Source organism: Pelobates fuscus, chromosome 10 (genome assembly GCF_036172605.1).
Source record: "Pelobates fuscus isolate aPelFus1 chromosome 10, aPelFus1.pri, whole genome shotgun sequence".
In the NCBI taxonomy this organism is placed as follows: domain Eukaryota; kingdom Metazoa; phylum Chordata; class Amphibia; order Anura; family Pelobatidae; genus Pelobates; species Pelobates fuscus.
Window position 1 is genome coordinate 38184030 of NC_086326.1, and position 22182 is coordinate 38206211.

General features: G+C 38.3%; 1 protein-coding gene across 1 annotated transcript in view; it reads right to left on the reverse strand.

The window, feature by feature from the left end:
- The window catches only part of LOC134574695 (alpha-2-macroglobulin-like protein 1), a 58746-nt gene that overhangs the window by 7656 nt on the left and 28908 nt on the right, over nt 1-22182 (reverse strand). The window contains exons 15-30 of the mRNA XM_063433814.1: nt 21538-21680; nt 20983-21132; nt 19894-20073; nt 18040-18106; nt 16210-16269; nt 11945-12030; nt 11462-11541; nt 8424-8649; nt 7712-7838; nt 6807-6928; nt 6618-6669; nt 6119-6202; nt 5514-5690; nt 2119-2200; nt 1227-1383; nt 123-197 (exon numbers count right to left, since the gene is read on the reverse strand). Of these exons, the coding sequence (XP_063289884.1) occupies nt 123-197; nt 1227-1383; nt 2119-2200; nt 5514-5690; nt 6119-6202; nt 6618-6669; nt 6807-6928; nt 7712-7838; nt 8424-8649; nt 11462-11541; nt 11945-12030; nt 16210-16269; nt 18040-18106; nt 19894-20073; nt 20983-21132; nt 21538-21680 (1868 nt within the window). The remainder of the gene's footprint in view (nt 1-122; nt 198-1226; nt 1384-2118; nt 2201-5513; nt 5691-6118; nt 6203-6617; nt 6670-6806; nt 6929-7711; nt 7839-8423; nt 8650-11461; nt 11542-11944; nt 12031-16209; nt 16270-18039; nt 18107-19893; nt 20074-20982; nt 21133-21537; nt 21681-22182) is intronic.

Consider the following 22182-nt stretch of genomic DNA (forward strand, 5'->3'; position numbering starts at 1 on the left):
TGTCCTGATATATTGATTTTAAGAGTAAAATTATATATAGAACATTCTTTTAGAGTTTTTTTATGCTAAACTGTGAATAGTGATGGTTTTAAAAATTAATCCCTCAGTAACAGGATACTTACATCAGGAGACATACCACTTTCCATTAAAGCAGCCAGGACATAACCTGTGAGAGAAACCTCATCATCAACTCCACCCTAGAAGGAATGACATCAATGGGTAAAATGCAGGGCATTCAAAAACATCATACTGGTACTAAACTGGATATTTACCATTGCACACAATGTGTGTAATTAATTTTGTTTAGAAAGTTTCTGCTGGTTATAATGCTTTAGGCATTCTCTTGTTTGTACGTACAGCATTCAAGGATTTTCAGATACGAAGATTGACAAATACAGTAACAAAACGACATTACTTACAAACTAATGTATACAAAACAAATTATTATTATGGTTTAGAAGTGTTTTTAATTGTAAGATATTTTTTATGGTTTTTATACCTAAAATGATTTGAATGCAGGACATACAATAAATAAATACATTGACTATTATGTGCATCATGCATCTGCACGGCTGCAGATTCTGATGCCGATCCTTCTGGCCATTCATTGGAAGAGAGCCCCAGCTCAGTAAGTGATTGCAATTCTGTGCAGCAGAGAGGTTAATTGCTGTACATGCAGCCGCGTTTCATAGACAAACACTGCGCATATAGACTCCAGGCTCCATGACCACTTCAAGTCAATGAAGTGCCTGGAGTAACCCTTTAATGTTAGAGTTTTCCTTTTAGTAATGTTCTGTACAACACAATAAAGAATTGTGTCAAGATTTAAGAACAGTTTGTGCCTATAATTACATCTCACTTGTCAGATATATATATATTGCTGTACCATTTCCTTAGTATTTGTTATGGTGTTGTCTGTCTACATATGTACAGACCAAATGTTGCAAACAGTTGGTTGGAGAACCTCTAACTTACTGCTCATGCTTTGGATGGCAATTTCACAGAGGAACTACACGTTGTCTGGATACTGTTGCTCTGAGTAACAGGTGTGTTTACTGAATAATTGGTATATTTAGGGGGAATACTGCCTTACAGTAATGGCTGAATTCACACTAAATATTCTGCTAATTAAAGACTTTGGTTATTGCAGATACTGCCCTTGTCAATAAGTATTTTTATTGCATAAACTGTACATGTAGAAACCAGATATTTTACAGCAGACTCACCTTCAGAGCATTGTTTAACAGACGTCCTGTGGCCTTGAAACAACCATCTGATCTCTGCTGTTTCTCCATCCATTTAATCCCATTATTTACATGCTCCTCATCTATATAGACAAAATCCTGGGCTTGTGTGAAGCTCTTAAGGACGAATGCAGTGAGCCTAAAAGGATGAGAATGGTGACAAGTTAACTTTTCAGGAAAGCTTACCATCTTCCTGTGAGGCGTTTGTCTCATTTTACTGCCATCATCGGTTTCCTCGCCTCCATAGGCCCAACTCACTCTCTCTCCTGCCACTCTTTGGTTCTTCCTCATGACACTTTTGCTAGCTTATTTTGACACAAGCATATTATGCATCAATCCCTCCTCTGCTCTGATATGCTGTTCTTCCTCTTGTATGTGTTTACACCTTCCTCATAGATTGCTAGCCCATTTGAGCAGGGCCTTCTTCACCTCTTGTCTCTCTTGCACGTCTTGTGCATGTATATTATTAGTTGCCAAATATCCCTGTTGTATTACTGCAAAGCACTGCGGTATACGTGGTCAATATATAAATGCTAAGAATAATAAGTTAGTAGATGTACTGTGTTAGCTTTATTGGTCATTTAATTAAATGGATATTGCAAGTTAAGTCTCTTCTTCAGGCTTTAAATTTGAGGGAATAACCAACCAGTAGATGTAACCATATAATTATGACCATTAAGGTGATGAGGTGCAATATGGTGGGATGGGCATGAGAAGTTAACATCAGCAATTTAATGGTTATTTCTATTGTCCAGTGAAATCTAAAATATCCTCTTACTAGTGATTTTGCATAAACCATGTAATCTGTCTAATGTGGAGATTGAGTCAATGAATAAAGGTCCAATGTGTAATATGTATGATAACATGAACTTACCATGTGTTCCCCTCTTTGTCACTCTCTCCAAACGCACTGTAAGACCCAGCTTTGTGTTTGTAGGTTAACTGACGTTGGTATCCTAGAAAAACAAGGGCTAGTCACCTAATTTTTGTTATATCTATATAATTCAGTTATCCAACAGATACTGATCCCAGCTATTGTGCCTTCCAAAATATCTAACAGAACCTACTTCTCATTTCTCTGCCTCCTGCTTTATTCCCTAAGATAACATTAACCCGTACTAGTTTACCTCCTAAACTATGCTTGGCTTGCAGCAGTGTCCTCTGTTCCTTTTATATCGATTTGTTTATATTGTGTATCTATATTGTGTATAATTACCAATGTTCTTTTAGAATCTATTTGTAAAGCACTCTGGGAAAAACGTAAATACAATTAGCATATTTTACATTAATTGTGTTATTTTAACCCCTTAAGGACCAAACTTCTGGAATAAAAGGGAGTCATGACATGTCACTAGTGATGTCCCGAACGGTTCGCAGGCAAATAGTTCCTGGCGAACATAGCTTGTTCGCGTTCACCACGGATGGCAAACATATGCGATGTTCGGTCCGCCCCCTATTCGTCATCATTGAGTAAACTTTGACCCTGTACCTCACAGTCAGCAGACACATTCCAGCCAATCAGCAGCAGACCCTCCCTCCCAGACCCTCCCACCTCCTAGACAGCATACAATTTAGATTCATTCTGAAGCTGCATTCTTTTTTATTTTATTTTTGTGTTTGTGTTTATTATACATTATCCCCCATAGCCAGTAACCTGTGTTTATTATACATTATCCTCCCATAGCCAGTAACCTGTGTTTATTATACATTATCCCCCCATAGCCAGTAACCTGTGTTTATTATACATTATCCTCCCATAGCCAGTAACCTGTGTTTATTATACATTATCCCTCCCATAGCCAGTAACCTGTGGTTATTATACATTATCCTCCCATAGCCAGTAACCTGTGTTTATTATACATTATCCCTCCCATAGCCAGTAACCTGTGCTTATTATACATTATCCCCCCATAGCCAGTAACCTGTGTTTATTATACATTATCCCCCATAGTCATTTATTGTTGGACCTAGGCAGCATGATGTCTTAGGCCGGCCCAGAGAGTGAGTGAGTGAGTGAGTGAGTGAATAATATAATATATATGTTCAGAAACATATTAGTAATATATGTAAATCGGGTTCATGCAAAGAGGGTGAAAAGGTATTAAAGAAAAACACACTTATTGCATCAAATTTACAAAGCCAAACTTTTAAAAGCTTTCCTCATTTCTTTCTCGGGATGAGGAATATATTGGTTGCACACTGAGGATTTCCATCTGCCCAATCTTTTAATAATATGCACTGGAGTGTCAGTGTTGAAGGAGACCGAAGCTGCCCCTGTTCTAAATGAAAGACCCGAGACATGGATACAACCCAATCTTAGGAGTAGTGTTCTTATGTAGAAGATGAATTTAGCCGTAGTCAGAGGGATTCGGTGAGAGTAGTGGTGAAATGTGTGTGGCATGACTGAGTGTGGGTAAGTAAGAGTCAAGTATTTTAACTGGGCACTAGTTCTAGGTGGGATAAAGTGGTATAGCGGATGGATGAGTAGTTTGGTTCGTTTTAGAGGTTTGTAGAGAAAGTATATAGTGATCATGATTTTTAGTGATATCCAATATTTTTAAGGTGGTCTCAAACAAACATAAAATGCTATATAAAATTTGTGGGAATATCGAATAGTCGTGTACAGTAAATCAGAGAGGGCTCAGAATATCGAACCATTGATCGGTAACCTGGATGAAGTAGGGGGTCTATCTGTTTTATTAAACACGCGGTAATATGCTTTTAATGGGATAGGATGTTAGGAAAGGTGTGTGATTGGGATAAGTGGTTGTGGCTGTCTTTACCTTATCCTGGGACCGACCTGGCTCCTAAGCTTGAGCCGCGCGTGGCTGGATCTCTCCTGCCTCCACACGAGCCGCATGCGGCTTGATCTCCTCTTCTGACTTAGCCGCGTGCACTGACCGCAATGATCAGTCACGTGGCCCGCCTGGCACTAGGAGCACGGCTCGAGTCACGAGCTCGCTCTTAAAGGGGCAGTGGGAGCCAAAAGTTGATTCAGGCTCCCATTGGCCCACGTCATTCCAGAACCCCCACACACGTACGTTTTGAGGGCGTAGGCATGATGTGGGCCAATCACTGGTTTAACAGTAGTGTACATTAAAAAAAAACTAGAAATTTGACTGTGAAATAATAGCAGTCAGTTTCCTTCACACGTGTGTATTTCAGGGCCTGCCAGGGCACAGTGTCACACCAGTGCAACTCATATCTGGTGTAACAGTAGTGTACATTTAAAACAAAATACAGGGGGCTTGTTGTCACCTTTTGGGGACCCTTGATGTTGTACGTGGCTGAGTGGAGGAAGAGACCTTCAATGACAGCAGTGAGGACAAGGAACGGGACATGGCTAGCTTGGTATCCAACCTTGTGCAAATGGGGAGTTTGCGGTTGTGCAAATGGACTGTTTGCAGTTGTTTGCGGTGCGTTAAACAGGGAGTTTGGTCTGTCACTGTGAAGCGGGCGTAACCCTTACACTACCTGATCGATACAACATCATACCTGATGTTTTAAAGCATGTTATTCCAAACAATTTAGGAATATTAGGTGATTTATGCCCTTTATGGATCAAAACCAGACTCTGCATCAACTATGTAATTTTCCATGGAAGTTTTGCCATGGATCCCCCTCCGGCATGCCATAGTCAAGGTGTTAGTCCCCTTGAAACAACTTTTCCATCACTATTGTGGCCAGAAAGAGCCCCTGTGGGTTTTAAAATTCGCCTGCCCATTGAAGTCTATGGCGGTTCGCCCGGTTCGCCCGTTCGCGAACATTTGCGGAAGTTCGCATTCGCCTTTCGCGAACGGAAAATGTTATGTTCGCGACATCACTACATGTCACACATGTCATGTGTCCTTAAGGGGTTAAACCAATCCCAATTCCCATTTTTCCTAAACTACTTTATGGACACTAAACCCAACTACTTTTCTGCCAAATCCATTTGCCACTAATCCCAACTTCTTTGCCTTCTAAAATGTTTGTGGGAGAGACTTTCTGAAATAGAAGCATTGCGTTAGCCATATGGATTTTGTTGAAGTGTAGAAAACATTTCATCCTGGGTCAGAATATGTGTTATCAAGTACAGGTGAATATATTTATGTGTGATCAATATCATATTTTTTATGACTTGTATATTAAAAAATAGAAGTGGGTTTGACTTGCCATATATTAACTTTTAGTTTATATATTTATTGGTAATGATGTGCTTGTGTTATTTGTGCATTTAAGGCAGCACATTGGGGCATATGGCTCTTCGAGGAACCATACAATACTTACCTTTTGTTAAGAAATCTTTCCCTTTGTTGCCAATCTCTTCACTGAGCTGCTGGGAGGACTTTAAATATTGCAGGATGTAGATGTTGGGGGCAAAAAGCACCATGTTTTGTTCTCCACAACCATGCGACATGGCCAAGAGATTGTCCAAATTGTTCAGTGCAGACGACATTAAATCTCCTGAGAGGAAAAGCAAGAAAAATGTATCGGCATGGCTGACTTTCAAAAGAGGAAGATCATTCAAAATCAAATAGGTTTTGTTTATATCTACAAAAACCAAAGAAAAGTCAATGGACATATCTCATGATATGTAGAATAAAGTGAGTAGGGAGTTATTATACTTACCAGACTTGAAACTTGAAACAATTAAGGTAATTATCACAGTGATGTTTTGTTTACTATTTCCAGATACATTGACAAACAGATATATTTTATGGAATGACCGTGCCATAGATAAAGGTTGGCATAATAATGGAATCTATGCTTTCCACAAGTTAACCTGTATTGTTTGAATTTCTGCCAATCATTAAGGACAGTTAAACAGGTGTACACCCACAATGACTGATCATTTCGTATCCATTCCAGATATAGCTTTATTTCTTACTCACCAAAGACATTGATAGATGCTTTCGCTGATCCTTCTACATATGTTTCTGGAAGGTCAAGCTTTACCTTTTCTTCTACAGAGCTTCCTGGAGAAAATCACAATGGTTATATTAAATAGTAGTAATTAGTATTCCATGAATTCAACAAATAATGTTCTCAAGTAACTCATGGCAACATTTTGAAGGTGATGAAGCATTACACTTGGAATTTTTTAAAAATCACCTTTTTTGCCAAACCTTTGATTTCAATGTGTAATACATATAATATATGAAGAAAATGTGATTGATATGAAGAGGTCTTGATGCCTTGTATGTTACTTTAAATGAGTGGCAGAACATCAGCAACATGAAATATTTGTTAATGAGATGAGAATGGATGGGCTGGTTCAAACAGACAGGAAGGCTACAGTGACTTTTTTTACATGTTTATATCTGTATATACATTTATGTATACATATATGCTCAATAATAAGATACCTTTATAAAATACTATAATCCTTACCATCACAAATAAGCAAGGAGTTGTGTGTCTGCTCCACTGGAGTACCCTCCGGCTGCAATAAAACATATATTAGAATATGTCTCTTTTGACCATGAATATTGTATTATGAATAAACATCACAGAATACAATAACTCTATGCTGGCCTTTGGTATTATAGAAAGTATCTAAAGGAAAATTCAACTTCTCACCTCTACCAGCAATGAGTTTATCACTGTGTCCTTCTGTCCTTTTTGAAGAAACATTGTCTCCTGCCCGCCACAGGTGTCCTGGCTACCTACAGCCTGAGATGAGACCGTAATGTTTTTATGTCCTAAAAAGACACATGAAAATTGTATCAGTTATCTCTTTAAAACAAATCTTGCTCCAATTCTTTTCAGTTTGTTTATAGAGAACCCACCAGAAACAAGCAGATTTTTAGCAAGAACCATAAGTTATTGTTTGAGGTACCTGTCACCACCTAATCTGACCTAAAAAATTAACCAGTAGCTCTGACAGGATTAATTAGAGGTTTTATTTGAGGACTTTGGGAATGATTTGATACTTATATAGTTTATTTTACTGTTAATATTTTTGAAGAGCAATTTTCCAATTAATCAATGGACCAAACTTTTCTAATAATATATCCTTCTATCTAGTGTAGTATTTAGTGTATTGACTAACCAGCACTACACATATTCAAAACTTCTTCAGGTAGAATTAATTCGCAAACCCCATGTTGGAATATGCAAAATAAACAAGAAAAAGCTTTCATACTTCTATACTTTTCTTTTGGCATCTGGTTTGCTTATCTCTTTCATCAGTTACATATTTGTGTAGTTTTTTTAATCAATAATTGATTATTAGCAATAATTGGTGTTATTCCATAATACATGGCAGCTGAACATTTTTTACCTTAGGTTTGTCCAAGCTAGCAGCCTAAAGCCCTTACTAATGACAAAGTGCTACATTTGTCAGACATCAAAACCACTACTAGTGACAAAGTGCTACATTTGTCAGGCATCAAAACCACTACATGAAGATGTGTGTGTTTTGGTGATTTGAGAGTATGTGTCATGCCTGTGTTTAAAATATTTCCTTTGGGATGTCCTTTTACCTGTGCTGGTTATAGTCACTGACCAGGAGACGGTTTTCTTTTCTCCAGCACAGAGGCAGGTGTTATGGATATTTTTATCAGTTCCCTTCAGACGTAAATCTTCTGAAAGAAGCAGGGTGACTTCAGTCTAATAAATACGAAAAAGAGAGCGAGAAAGCAAAAAGTACAGTAAATCTTAACATACAGTCATTGAAACAAGGAATAAGAAAATATAAATTAATACAATCCTGCCTTACTTTGGCATCCACCATACCATGAAGTAAACAACAGAAAATTAGATTTTTTTTTTGTGATGGTGGGTGTAGGAGAACCTGATTGATCTGATATTTGTTTGCAAACATCCATCAGTAAACAATGTTTCACTCCAACAAATATATTTTCCATTGTACCAAAGATATAATATTTTAATCCTTACAAAGCGTTATCACCTGTCAGATGGTGCCAAATAAATACCATCTGAAAAGATAAGTGGTGTGCCATCTCCCACTTGCAATTGATATAAAATGAACTAGAGTCCTGGGCTGCCATGAGGCTTAATCAGCTTTCCAGGATTCTGTTTTTAGTTTGTTTCTTCTAGTTTTCAGTCATGAATTAGCATGTTTTTTTTTTATAATATCCAATATGATAACACGTCTTATTATCTTTTTCTGGAAGAACAAAATTAGAAATATCTAGCTCCTTGTTTTCATTGTTGCATATTTAGTGTGTTCACCTGAATGCATTCTTGCATGTAGTTATACACATTTGCTTTGAGGACAAAGGTCTCTCCACGCTTTATTGAATATGGCAAAGTCAACTCCACAAAGTATGGTTTGAAAACATTCAGTGTTGTGGGTTTAGAGAGAGCAAAACTTCCAGCTTTTGTACAGAACATCTGGCCATTCCATTCAGTGATGGAGTCTGGAACCTTCAACTCTGTCTCCACGGAACCGGATGATCTGAGCAAGAAAAAAAACACAGACAGTTTGTATCTCTCATTTCACAGTTTACGTCTTTTAATAACAGCACTACACGTTTTTTGGGACTGGTGACCCAACTAACTCAGGCACAGACTGATTGGAAGTCTGGTAACTGGTTAGTCTACTTTGGGGAGGGAGGGTGATATGTGACAGTAGTCATCATCTCTGGGGATGGAAGACAGACACTTTATATAGGTCCCCAGATTACTCTTATGTTTTTGTCACCCTGTGCCCATTATAGGTGCAGGGTGTGTATATTGTATTTATTTATTAATTATTTTATTTCCCCTTCTCCTGTCTTGTTTTTTTTTCCAGCAGGGCATTGTCCCATTGTTCCAGGGACATGCCCAAACCAGTTCAACGTGACTGCCATGTAGGGATGTGCATGGGCAAAAAATTAGGTTCAGTTTGGCACTTCTAAAATTCGGGAATTCGGTACTTCAAACCGCAGCACTTCGGTTTGGCACTTCAGAAATTCGGGACTTCGGCAATTCAGCACTTCGGGACTTTGGCAATTCCCTAACCCTAACCATACCCCTAATTCTAACCCTTCTCCTAACCCTAACCTTAACCCTACCCCTAACCCCTAACCTTACCCCTAAACCCTACCCCTAACCCTACCCCTAACTCCAACCACCACAAACGCTTACAGATCTAGGGGAAGGGTTAGGGGTAGGGGTAAGAGGTAGGGGTATGGTTAGGGGTATGGTTAGATTCCTGTCATCATTCCCATAATTTTCCCTGCCTCTAATGTTTTGCCACTTTTCAGAAATTCGAAGCACTTCGGCAATTCGGGACTTTGGCACTTCCGAAATTCGGCACTTCGGCAATTGTCCGAATTGCAGAAATTCATCCAAATTTACATTTGGAACAAAACGAATTGCACATGTCTACTGCCATGACACTGTCTTAAATCTCCCATGTGATCCTCAGCCCTTGTTATTGTCTGTCCCCATCCTTCCTTGTAAACACAGTACTGCGTTCACACTAATGTAATTAAGCTTTGTAGTGTAATTGGTTACTTTCCCAAGTCCATGCTACTATTGGTTGACTTGGGGTTTCTGTGCTGTTTGAGTGGGGCTTACGATAGAGGACCTGGAGGAGATCTTTGTGGACCACTGTAGCCCTATTGTATGTAAATTAGGCTGTTGGGGTATAAATATATGTGCTATTTTCAATAAAGCAGCATTGTTGTTCTACCCTACACTATCTGTCGTCTAGTGTTTCGTAAATAAGCTGTAATCACTGAAGAGTGAATTTCTCCTGTTTCAATAACCTACAGACGGAGGAGGTACTTAGCCTGAGCATTGAGCTCTGCAAAATCTGTGTTTGAATTTTACCCTTCACCAAGTGTCATCTGGTGTTTGGGCAAAGGGCTATATGACTTCAGCACTGTATTCTATAGTGGAAGATAACTTTTAATGGAGGTACTCAGTCGGAGTTTTGAAACTCAGCTACAACTATTCTCGCAAGCTCCTTTGCATTTATCACTTATTATGATTAGACACATTTGGGATGCATCTGCCTCGGCATCACAATATCACTATATAGAGCACTTGACATTTGCTAGCTGTTATTTTTAATGGTATTGCCTAAATGCAAGATTTCTCCAATATGTGATGTGCAAAGTTACCATTTATACATTATAACCACTAAAGCTCATTATAGTGGTTATGGTTTACATAGACTAGTGACACTATTTACTGTTTTTGATACAAAATAAATAAGTATATAACACTTCCACTTAGTTTATAAAAAATCTTTGCAAGTTTTAATATATTCCCCAGGGGACATTTCCAGGTAGTTACTGTCCAAAAGTCAATAGTACACAATACATACAATGGTGATATAGCTGGAACTCTACAATAAATACAAATAAATATAAAGCAAAATATTGCGTAATATTGTTAAACAAATCGAGTGACCAAAACTTAGAATGCACTTACAATAATGTTACAAATCAAGCATTTCAAGGTGTCTCCCCAAAATATTTAAGGGGCCAGGAGAAAGAACATATTTAGTGGTCCACAATGTTTGTAGCTCTCAACAGATTCAGCTGTATCCCCATTCTATGTACTGTGTTCAAGTTTTCTGATGACTGAATAACCAAATTGTTTTATTTTGTTTGGATAAAGGTTTACTTCAACGGAAAACAGTGTTTTAAAATAACACTATTTTTGGTTACAGTAACCTGTACTGACATGGATCCCCATCCTTCACAAAAAAAAAGGAAAAAAGAAAGAAATAACAACAAAAAAGTAAAAGAAAACTTAAGTTCTCTCTGCAGTCTTAGCCTCCACTGGTGACGTCATATGAGGGATGTCAGTGAGGACAGACTGAGAGGAGGGCTTGGGTGGCACGGAGAAGGGGCCGTGCTGCCAATGGTTGTTTGTCAGACACCAATTATGCACTACATTAAATAAACATTAGCCAGCTCAGAATACTTCCGGTAGCTAAGTGCATTAACTATTTATGTGCAGCGTTTCAAACTGCACACACAGACTCACAGCACCATGATTACTTCAAATCATTGAAAAGGTCACAATTCTTGGAGTAACCTTCTACTATAGGGTTTGGACACACGGTAAATACATGGACTCACAAACTCACCTGGACCCTCTTTGTAAACATGTACTTTTTGGGAGGAGAACATTAGCAGAAACAAACAGATGTTCCAGATAGTACACGCTCTATGCCCATGCTGAGGAGATGTACTCAAGCAAAGAGTTAGTCTTTACCTTGACCCACTCTAAATAATAAACAGAGTATTGAGATATTTAGAGTTTCTCACGGGATTGGCTGGAGTTTCCACAGCCATGTCTCTGGAAAATGTATTCGTACGTCCATGCTGTCATCACTGGGTACTTCATGCTATAATGATATGTAAAATAACAGAAGAATTCAGTATCTTGTAATACCTTTATTATTGAACAAACAAAAATTTGGAATGGCAAACATTTGGGTGAACATTCCTTTCTCAAGTCTAAAACATAGAAAGTAGTGTCTGAGGTTAGGGACACTCATTATATAAATGTCACTGTCTTGAAATGGTGTGGGGCAGCCTGTCAGTGTTATTATGTACATTTGCAATCAGAAAATAAGGAAGAATGGTAAAGTGTCCAGGAATGCCCATTAAACTGCTATGACTATGTCATTTTTCCCCACAGCTGTTTATCTAGCCATTGCCTCATCCACTAGTTTTTTATAATGAAGGGGGATAAATATAGAAATAGAGGTTTCTGAAGAACAACACAATAACCCCTTAGCCTCTCACCCAACGGTACTGAGTAAGGGAATCACAATCAGAGTGAGTGGACAACCATGCTTGCCCACCCCACCATTTATCTCCTTTCAACTTGCCTGTGGCATTGGGGATAAATGATTAAAAAATTTTGGGTGATAGAAGCATTGCACAGATCCCCTTTCTCCTCCTGATGTGCAGCAAGTGACAGATAACATTTAGAGATGGTCCACCAAGATTTATATCTTTAAGGGAACCTGATTACTGGTCTTCTCATCCCCTCAAACATGCTTGTCATCAATAGATCCCTATAACTCTAAGCCGGATGATGCTTTATATACTCTTTCCTTTACTGAAACTGTAAATCTCCTGTATATACTACAACGTTCAAATATGAACAGGCAACATAGAATTCTATTACAGTTTTTTAGTTTTGTACTCCTTGTCATGTCATGTATCATGTATCAAAAGTTATACATAATGGAGGATTACAATGCCAAAGCATTGCATTAAGCTTTTTCGTCAGTCTCCCTATTTTATAATATCTGCTGCAATGATCATGAGCTCTAAAGCTGCTGCTAATGTTGTGAAGACATCATATTGCAACTCACTCCTGGTATATTGGGTGCTTTCATTATTTTACTTATCTGTTTGATATGTGCAGTAATCTCTAAATGGGCCAGTTTTATGTTTGATACATATTCACATTTCATACTTTTTGTGTATTTTTATTCCAGCCTTTTCAGAGCTATTTTAGTTTTTTAACAGATACCACATTTCTATAAAAAAAATTAACACAGTCAATGTTATTATCAAACTACTGACCATATGTTGAATGAATTGAGTGGACTATGTCTCCTGATTTGTAGATCACCATATGCAGTGGCAGACAGACAAGAGAATGCTATGTGTGGGGCTATATCAGTATATGGAATGTTATGTGTAATGGGTAATGAGGTATTTCAAGGCAGTATGTTGTTATCTTATCAACGTCGGTACATAGAATAAACTATATGCTATATTGGGGCAATCATTACAAAGAATGCCGTATGTGGGGTTATATCGAGGCAGCCAGCACATAGAATAGAGTATGTGAAATTGTATCTGGGCATTCAGTACATAGAATGCAGTATGTGAGATTATATTTGGGCATTCAGTACATATAATGCAGTATGTGGGGTTATATTGGGGCATTCATTATATAGAATGCAGTATGTGGGGTTATATCTGGGCATTCATTATATAGAATGCAGTATGTGGGGTTATATTGGGGCATTCAGTATATAGAATGCAGTATGTGGGGTTATATTGGGGCATTCATTATATAGAATGCAGTATGTGGGGTTATATCTGGGCATTCATTATATAGAATGCAGTATGTGGGGTTATATTGGGGCATTCAGTATATAGAATGCAGTATGTGGGGTTATATCTGGGCATTCATTATATAGAATGCAGTATGTGGGGTTATATCTGGGCATTCATTATATAGAATGCAGTATGTGGGGTTATATCTGGGCATTCATTATTTAGAATGCAGTATGTGGGGTTATATCTGGGCATTCAGTACATAGAATGCAGTTTGTAGAGTTATATCTGGGCATTCAGTATATAGAATGCATTATGTGAGGTTATATCTGGACATTTACTATATAGAATGCAGTATTTGAGATTATATTAAGGCAGTCAGTACATAGAATGCAGTATGTGAGGTTATATTGGGGCATTCAGTACATAGAATGCAGTTTGTAGGGTTATATCTGGGCATTCAGTATATAGAATGCAGTATGTGAGGTTATATCTGGACATTTACTATATAGAATGCAGTATTTGAGATTATATTAAGGCAGTCAGTACATAGAATGCAGTATGTGAGGTTATATTGGGGCATTCAGTACATAGAATGCAGTTTGTAGGGTTATATCTGGGCATTCAGTATATAGAATGCAGTATGTGAGGTTATATCTGGACATTTAGTATATTGAATGCAGTATTTGAGATTATATTAAGGCAGTCAGTACATAGAATGCAGTATGTGGGGTTATATTGGGGCATTCAGTACATATAATGCAGTATGTGGGGTTATATCTGGGCATTCAGTATATAGAATGCAGTATGTGAGGTTATATCTGGACATTTACTATACAGAATGCAGTATTTGAGATTATATCAAGGCAGCCAGTACATAGAATGCAGTATGTGAGGTTATATTGGGGAATTCAGTACATAGAATGCAGTATGTGAGATTATATCGAGGAACTCAGATTTCTCTGGGATACCTGATTGTGGGATAATTTCCCTCTTCATAGGAGCCTTTTTCACCCAGAGCCATGGTTGATCAGGCTCTGGGAAATGTGAGTGCAAACTCACAACTTTTTACAATAAGCGTGCATTGCATTTTATATCAGATGGTCTGCACTATATTTGTTTTTATATTTTTTTTCAGATGGTTTTATGAAAATAATTTTTTGGTGAGATATGAAACTGACAATGTTTATGCAATAATATTTTAGTGCAACACTATTTCTAGTTTTGGATCTTTTATGTCACAAATTTAGGTTACTGCTGCTACTTTTATCACTTTTATGATTTTGTGTGTTGCGCAATGTATAAGAATTGTTAGCACTGTCCATGTTTTTGGTCAATTCAGTCAGTACATAGACTGTAGGATGTGGTTGTGACAGAGCTCTAGTACTATGACTGAGTACCTCTGCCAAATGTGCTTCCTCGTAGCTATCAAGGACCATGTAGTACTTCAGCTTCATTTACATACAATAGGGTGAATAGAACACTACAGTGCAATGAAGGGTGGAGCCAGGCAATATCAAGAGCTGATAGCCAAAATGGGAGCTTAAGGAGGAACAGGGAAGCTAGTTTGAACTGGTCTGACAGTGTCCCTGAAACAATTGGACAGCACCCTACTGGGGAAACACTAGGATAGGAAAAAGGGTGAGGGGGCAAGGCACATACAACATGGACAATCAATACATTCAACATACCCTGCATCAATAATGGGCACAGAGTGACCACAGCGCAAGAGGAATCTGGGGACCTACATTATAGTGTCTGTCTTCCATCCCTAGTGATGGTGGCTACCATCACATATCTTCCCCCCCAAAGGTAGACTAACCAGGTATCAGACCTCCAATCGGTCTGTGCCTGAGTTAGTCAAATAACAAGTCCATCCATCCTGACAGCCTCTTTGACAATGTTCCACATAGTTTGTAAATTTGTCCCAGTTTCATAGCCGAGCAGTCTGTGGAAGTCTGGTTTGGGCAGGCCAGTTTGGACTTCCCAGGCACTCTGTGCCCCTAATACACACAGGGTGACTTAGCCATAAGAGGAGATTTGGAAGTAGAGAAGGGGAGTTCCCAGTGAATCTGCCATGACCCCCCTCCCAAACTCAAACCTAACCGCATATGACTCCACCCTTAAGGGGCCATTGTGACACCCACACACCTCAATAGAAAATTTGGAACCCTGTGTCTCCAGCCCAATATAGTTTACAGCACATTTCTTCCCCTTTGGAAAGAGATCAATACTGAAGACTGCAGTCGAGTTGACTCCGAAGTTAGTCAGTACATCCAGCCCAGCAAGGCCATCACCAAATTGGTACCCCAAACAAATTGCCCATGCAAGAGCAGCACTCACCCACCCGACCTCTGCATCTTCTGAAGCATCTCTGGACAGCCACTAAAGAGCACGCTACCAATTGTCAACTTCCTGCGGGACCAGCATTTTCATTTCGGATAACCATTCTTGAGTAGGGACAGGGCAGCTAGTTTGAACTGGTCTGGCAGTGTCCCTGGAACAACATTTAGTGTCTGTCTTCCAGCCCCAGTAATGGTGACTACCGTCACAGTGGTGTTATATTGGGGCAGTCAGTACATAGAATGGAGTATGTGATGTTATACTGGTGCAGTCAGCATGTATAATGGGTATATGAGGTGCAGGATGTTCATATATCGAAGTATTGTGGAGTTCTATCTATAGGCATCTGGTTTAGACTGGCCATTGGGTATTCACCCCAGTGGACCAGCTAAGCAAACAAAGATGTTGCTGAGCAACATAATAAACCTAACCATGGACTGCTCTTCACTTCATAATTGCTCCTGAGAGCACACTGTAAAAAAAAAGCCAAGAGACCTTCCTAAAAATGGATCAGAGGAGCAAATCTACAAGTTGCCAGCTGACATAAATACTTAAATAATGCCAGACTACTCTGTCAGCGCTGTTTTCTTCCTTCCAGGCTGACCTTACCTCTATAAAATCAGAAGTTCAATGAGGATTTAGCTTACTTGAAACTGGTACACTACGCATAGCAGCAGAAGTCATGCCGTCAGCCATCATCATCATTCCTGAAGGACACAATTGTTTTTATTTAATGAATTGCATCTCACACCCAAGCCTTTAATTTTTTTTTTACTTTTTGAATGTCTGTGTAAATGTAAACATGAAATAGTTTCAAGATAATTTTGTCACATCCACTCTCTCATAGCTAATAAAATTGCATTGCTATTTTTTAAAATAATACAAATATGACCGTAAGCTATATTAAAGGACCACTCTAGTGCCAGGAAAGCATACTTGTTTTCCTGGCACTAGAGTGCCCTGAGGGTGCCCCCACCCTCAGGGACCCCCTCCCGCCCGGCTCTGGAAAGGGGAAAGGGGTTAAATCTTTTTCCAGCGCTGGGCGGAGAGCTCTCCTCCTGCTCTCCTCCTCCGATCCGCCTCTTCTCCTCCCCGTCGGCTGAATGCGCACGCGCGGCAAGAGCTGCGCGCGCATTCAGCCGGTCACATAGGAAAGCATTAATAATGCTTTCCTATGGACGCTTGCGTGCTCTCACTGTGATTTTCACAGTGAGAATCACGCAAGCGCCTCTAGCGGCTGTCAGTGAGACAGCCACTAGAGGAAAAAGGGGAAGGCTTAACTAATTGATAAACATAGCAGTTTCTCTGAAACTGCTATGTTTCTAAAACAATTAGTTAACCCTAGCTGGACCTGGCACCCAGGCCACTTCATTAAGCTGAAGTGGTCTGGGTGCCTAGAGTTGTCCTTTAATAGTCCCACATGCCACATTGCATATAGATATTTATATATATATATATATATATATATATATATATATATATATATATATATATATATCAGTTTGTTTCCACCATATTATGCACTCATCATGCACTCATCATGCCACATTGCCCACATGCCACAAGGTCTACTTATATTTCAGTTTGTCTCCATGTTATTATGCCCACATCATGTCACATTGCCCACATGCCACATTGAATATATATTATGATGCCCATATCCATGCGACATGGCACACATTTTATTATGCCCATACGCATTCCATGCCATATTTACTTTTCCTGTATCACCTGATGTGAGTCAGTGCTGTACCTCCTTACGTGTGCCATGCGGCTCTATGATGCTCGGCTGTACTCCTGCAAGATATATTGATATCTTGCAGAAGCTTGGCCAAGATTCACAGACTCACATAGCACATATAAGGGAGCATAGGCCATGTTCCTGAGTCTAACTAGTCCATGGCCAACATCCACAGCCACAACCTGTGTGCACACCTAATTTTGTTATGTGAGCTACAGACAAAATGGGTTTAGACGCACAAAAGTGCAGACCTTAGTGTAACAGTGGTTACAAGTAACACTAGTGATAGTCTGCTGTCTCTAATAACATTTTATCCTATTGGTTTGAGAATGTTATGATTCCCGCAGTTTCCAACCAGCCACTTAGAAAAGGTTCTATTTTGGTTTTTCCCCACTTGTCCCACTGAAATATTTGGCTTTAATTCTCAGAACACCATAGTATCTAAAGCAAACCACAAATACAGGGTTTTGGTAACATCAAAGATGTATTTGAAAACCAATAACATAATGAACAATATAAGTACGGACATTATAATCACATTATACCTAGGGTACTTGGAACAGATAGAGTTTCTAAGCCAGTACATACCAGATATTTGAATTGCTCCTCCAAGCAATTACATGCCATACATAATAAATAAGAAGAAAATAAAATAAGAAAGCAAGTTTTTTTTTTTTACGCCTTTAGGCCGGTGTTATTCCACTAACCTAACCTATTCTGTGAATTTTATATGTACCTCTCTCAAATTTACAGGTCACAGGTGCCATAACGTTCCAGTTGGTTACGATGGTAAGTCCCATATCCTGCAGAAGAGCATAAAAAAGGGAATGTTAGGTGGGCAAATATTCAGCTTTCCTCTTCTCTTCTTTTCACCATCACTTCTCTGCTCACCAGTACTACACATCAGCTATCATTAATTGTACTCCCATAAGCAACCATACTATTTATTTTAATATAGGCTTGTCTTCTGGGTGCACAATTCATTTATTTTCTGCCAGTGAGATGTTCCTGCACTAAGTAGTAGTAGCTTCACAGGGTTATTCACTAAACATCGGATTTTGTCCAGATGGATAAAATCCAGTGAAAATGGGCAATGGCAATTTTCATATTTACTAAAGTTACGTATGGTCAGAATTCAGTTAGACCATGTGAATCTGCAACAATCACAGGGTGCATTCGGTGTCCAGATTAAAATTAGTGTTTTGACATTCGAATCCTATACAAAATGTTTAACATGGCAACTAGCCAGTGCTTGCTAGCCAACTACCACATTAAAAAAAGTTTACAAAAATAAATTAAAAACCTTATGGGGGTCAAAAGAACCTAGTGTCCTCTTCCTGAGCTTGACTCATTAGCAGGAGGTAGGGCCCCTAATTATAATATTCAGGGACCCCTATCCTTTAATCACACACATTAAAATGAATTAACCCTACTTATCCCCCCTCACCCTAATAATACTGAGGGGAAGGCACCAAAACCAATGCCTGCAAAATTAAAAATTATACTTACCATCAGAAGTCTATTTTCTTCTATTTTCTTCTAACTCTTTTTTTCTTCAGCCTCTTATAAAGGCTTTCCCACACGATGACAGCTACTGCATTGCACATTGTGCAATATGAAGAAGAACACTTTAAGTCTCGAGAAAAGTGAGACTTGTATGTATGAGCACTCTGATTGGCTTACTGAAATATTCCCACATGATGTAGTTGCATGGGCTCGGATAGTGGCAAGATCTGGACAGCGTTGAATGGTGTGTACAAAGTCTGGAGTTTGCAGTCCAAATGACCTTGCATGCATCCATGATTTTTCCCTATTGCCCTATGAATAACCCATCAGATTTCAAATCATTAAATTATAGCTCTAGAAGTGATAGAGACTTACGTTGCCACACATATGAAATTTATCCCTGACCAGGTCATCCTAATATGGAGCTAAAATGTCACTTTTCTGCTATGTTTTTAAATTACATTTTTTATTTCTAAATTTTACTTGCTTTAACAGAAAATCTAGCAGCCAATGCTATTTTAAATGTCTCATGCTCTGCATGAAGGTCATAAAAAAGATTGAGAGTATGCAGGGCAGTTTGAAAAGACTCCAGCTCCAGTCTCTCAAAAGAGTAGCATTGAGTAGCAAGTGTGTTTAAATTACCACTACTGCAACCGCACTCCTGACACATCTGAATTGCATCAATTTAGTTGAGTAAGAGTGCTGACAATACCCCTTTATATAAAAATTGGATACTTTGAGTTCTTAACAAAAAAAGGTTCCCCATTAAAAAAAAAAAAAAAATTGTTGACACTACTATTCTCTCTAGAGAGCTAGCATAACATGAGATCCCATCCTCTGTCTTGTTTAAGAGGTTCCAGCAGAGGAAAAATACCTTGCTGACTCTCCTCTGGAGCTGCCTTCTGGTTCTACGTGGCTTATTATGTCTTATCTTGTTGATCTCCAGATCATAATTCCAGTTCCCAGGAAAGTCTTTTATAATTTGAGTACCAATATTGCCAAATCAAACTACTCGGATAGCAACTCTTCCTATCTTCAACATACGTGAATTTTACATATTTTATCTTAATCGTATGTTACTAACCTCGATTATGTTCTGAAGATCCTTCTTCTTCACTGGATAGACATGCCATGGATGCCACCAAGAGTTAAGTTCTTCACTAATTATTCCCCAATAAGTTGTAGGTCCATTATCACGACAAAATTCATAATCTAAGCTCTCATATGGCGAATAATGGGGCTGAGTCTTGATAAGATTTTGAATCTATAACCAAGTCAAAACATACAATCAATAGGTTTACGTATTAGTAGATATGTTCAAATGAATAGATTGGGATTGGACAGCCACAGAAAGTCTGAGAGGGGGTTAGTAGGAGATGGCTGACAAAGGCTTTAGGCAAGAGATCTGCAGGTTTAACACACATTTTTTTTAAATATACACCCAATGTAAAAATTATAATTAAAAGCTTTAAAGTTTTAATAAAATGTATATCTACTAAATAGTGATTTTTTTTACATTTGGGCAGTGGAGGGTCCCTTAAAGTAAAAGCTGTATAATTAGAACAGCTTATAAGAACTTATCTTACAAATATATACAAAAATAAATGAATACTAGAATTTAGTCTTCTGGAATTCTGCAAGACTGTAGCTCCCCATTCTGAAAATTTGAGAGTGTACCTATGACTCTTTCTGTAATAAAGTATTTCCTAATGTTTCATGTCCTCTTCTTCTAAATACCTTCATTCTGTGAAAAATATCAGTCTTGTACTTTAACTGCCCTATTATTTGTTACTTATTATTATGAAAACTGTGATCCAATTTCTAGTAGCCCTTTTTTTAAATTATTTTTTAATGTATTTATGTAGTTATGAAGATTAGTTCTGAGAGCAAGTCCCAATGTTCCCAATATTCCAGGTTAGGTGAAGATAAATAAGTACATTTTTCTATTTTAGTTTTTTTTTTTCTCTTCCCCTTAGATTCTCTTCTCCATTGTCTCCATTGTCTAATTTACTCAAAATAGCAATTTGAGTACCAAAGTGTAAAATTGTATCTATATGTCAGATATCTTGAATTGCTCAATAAAATACATGCCAAAATCAAATACATTCATACAACTTTATACATAATATTACAAATATTTTTTTCTAACTTATCACATCCTTTGAAACCTTACCTTAGCCTCTGTGAGTTCGTCTTCTGGTTTCATCAATGTAACACTCTTGTCAACAACACGGAGCGCACATAAAGAACCAGGGGCGGCTCCCAGATTCAACTTGACAAGTGAACTTGGGTGCACACGTTCCTCAGAAAACCCAAGGGTGACCTGAAATTCAAAGCAAAGGTATGATATGTTTAATATAACACTAGCTGGTCAGATTCTGACTTGCTTAATAACTGCTTTGATATTCTTTTTGGATTATTTTGCCCATGTTTAGTTGACAATGGAAAGGTTTTGTTATAACTTACCAAGCATTGGGGTTTTCACTCCTGCTTTAGACCACCCCCTAGTGGTTCTGAAAAGTGTGTGTATTAGCAAACTGCTAACTAAAGGATTAACTCAGAAGAACATAGAGTAGTTTAAAAGAGTATATGCTTAAAATGGATAGGTTTATTCAAGCTGACATTTTCTGGATTTTTTATTAATAAATATCCAAATTAATAAATGTACAATTTTAGGAGTGTCCTATTCAGTACAGGGTGTTTAAGATTTTTGATCATTCCTACTCACATTTTGCTTCAGGCATGCAGTCACTTGGAACGTTGCAGTATCTGCAGCCACCTCACCATCATCAGATAAGGTGAAAACAAGAATCTTCCCAGTGGGAGAAACATCTCGGACTGGGAGAGAAATCTCCATGGATCCCGAACGTGCTGAGAAGTGCAAGAAGAAGAGAAAATAACACGATCGCAATAAGAAAATATATACTTAACCTTCTTGCTTTGGAGTCAACATGATCAAACACACATTTACATTTACAGAAACACACATTTACATGATACATTCAACATATACTTTAGTGATGCTCACACATCATACAACACAACACTAACTAAGAGAATCTTGACCTGAATATGATTTGCGATTCGATTCTAGACTGTGTGTGAACAAAATCCTATGTTTATTGTGCATTTCTCATATTCTCATGTATGCTAGGGTTATTTACCCCAGTTACAGAAGAGGAAGATGCAACTCTTTTAAATCCAATCTCTTACATATGTGTTAGCCTCCTTCCTTCGTGCTTCCGTCTAATGCTAATGGTCATATTCAGATAGTCTTTTCACCAGTAGTTCATCATCAGATATGCATTTTTGACTCCAATTTTATATAGAACCTCTCTGTAACTATTGGAAAAGACTATCTCTGCTATTCCTT